The sequence below is a fragment of the Fulmarus glacialis genome, unplaced genomic scaffold, assembly GCF_000690835.1.
Source record: "Fulmarus glacialis isolate BGI_N327 unplaced genomic scaffold, ASM69083v1 Scaffold43574, whole genome shotgun sequence".
NCBI classification, from domain to species: Eukaryota; Metazoa; Chordata; class Aves; order Procellariiformes; family Procellariidae; genus Fulmarus; species Fulmarus glacialis.
The window spans coordinates 1-1,863 of NW_009206939.1; the positions used below are offsets into that span (position 1 = coordinate 1).

Genomic DNA, 1,863 nt, shown 5'->3' on the forward strand with positions numbered 1-1,863 from the left:
AGCTTGCAGCCTGTCCTCCCCCCTCCCCTTTTGTTCTTTGTGGCCCAAAGCCCCCTCCATCTACAAGAAGCCCCGTACAGACTCACCACCACCCCCCGCCCCCAGCTCCCAGGGTCAGGAGCAGCTGCTCCTGGGGAGCCGTTGGGAAGAGCTTGTCCTAGAACCAGGGAGGAACAGAGTCTTTGTGTCCCAGCACTGCGCAGCCGGCGGGGCAGCCAGGCAGGCACAATAGCGATAGTCAGCACATTGTTCTCCCCGACGGCTGCGAGCTCACTCCTGAAGGAGTCACAAAGTCCCCAGCCCCCTTGCCTTGCCTGCAGCTGGGGCAGGAATCACACCCCCCACACACCCCAGGAAGGGGCCCTAAGGCTTCCCCTCCCCAGGCCAGGAGGGACCACTCACCCCTCCACCCTCCCGGGAAGCTGCAGGAGGAAGAGTAAAACCTCAGAGGGTCCTGGAATAGGGAAATCCCAGACTTACTTTTTCTTTTGGTCAGAGGTATCCTGGCAAGCAGCTAGACCAAAGTCCCCCACTTTCAGCTCCATGTTTTCATTGATGAAGAAGTTGCCTGCAAGTCAAGGGTGATGCGTCACCACAAGTCCCTCTGGGGCAGCTCGCTCCACACACAGCACCCTGCCCCGACCGCAGCACTCACCAAGTTTGAGGTCTCTGTGCAGGATGCCCTTGAGGTGAAGGTATTTCAAGCCTGAGATGATCTGTTTGAGGTAATAGCGCACTTCGGGCTCCAGCAGAGTATGGCGAGCCTTCCAGATATGGGCCAGGGACTGCAGAGGGAGAGAAGGCAGTTTGGTGATGGCAGGCAAGGAGAACAGGCAGCCCTGCTGACTAGGCAAGGGGCAGGCAGGGTCAAAGCCAGTTCTTCCAGAAGTTGCACATCCATAAATAATCCTTCTTCCACAGCCATGACCTCAGCAGACTCCCCACACAAGGCTGAGGTGGCTCAGCACAGGCAGGGGAACCACTGGATTTATGGTGGCCCCACCAGGCCCCAACATGAGCAGGCAGCCCGAGTAGGACAGGTAACCAGCGGTGTCCCCAGTGCCATGCGAAACCACACGGGTTATGGCTGAGCTCGGAGGGTGTGACAAGAGCAGGCAGCAAGGCAGCCCAGGAGAAGGCATATGCTAACAAAGCACCTCAGATAAGGCCTGCTCCAACCACCCACAACTCTGTTTAGGAGATCCTTTGGCAAGGAGGCCATACCAGCACTCACCTTCCTACTGCAGTGCTCCAGGAAGATGTATATGCTCTCTGCATCCTCGAAGTAGTGGGAGAACTTGACGATGTGTTTGTGGTGCAAGTCCCGGTGCAGCTCGATCTCATTGGTGATCTGAAAGGGAGCAGCGATCCTGAGTAAACACAGGGCCCCTGGTGCACCCCACCAGCCCAGCACCCCACCAGACCCACAGCACTCGCCTTCTCCCGCTGGTGGGGTTTAGCCACCCGGCTGTGAGGAATGACCTTCACGGCATAGGTTTTGTTGCTGGAGAGGTCTGTCATTTCATAGCATCGTGCAAACCCACCCTGCAAGGGAAGAGGTGGTTATGGATGGGTGAGAGACAGCTCTTTGCCCCTGCCTACAAGCCGCCTCCTCCTCCTCCTCCATTCCCTTGCAGCACAGCCCGGCAAGCGTCACACGCTCCCTCCTGCTGTATCGCCCACTAAGATCTGAACTATGATGCTCTCAACCAGGGATTTTCTTCACCCAGTTCCTGTAAAACCTCCAGGGCGTTTTTCCTCCCACCATGGCCGGATTCTGCATCTTTCCACAAGACAGATCAAGCTGGAAAGTCCTGCGCAGGGCCGGGAGCCCGGGGACCGGAGGCCACCGAAAGGCAGCCC

General features: G+C 57.9%; 1 protein-coding gene across 1 annotated transcript; it reads right to left on the reverse strand.

Moving 5' to 3' along the window:
• Window positions 1-480: 480 nt before the first annotated feature.
• On the reverse strand, window positions 481-1,545 carry LOC104075423 (serine/threonine-protein kinase PLK3-like; the record flags this gene model as incomplete). Its single annotated transcript, XM_009575918.1, has 4 exons — window positions 481-568; window positions 656-785; window positions 1,235-1,351; window positions 1,438-1,545. Coding segments are annotated over 4 exons (443 nt in total), but the record flags the coding sequence as incomplete, so codon positions are not given.
• Window positions 1,546-1,863: the final 318 nt, after the last annotated feature.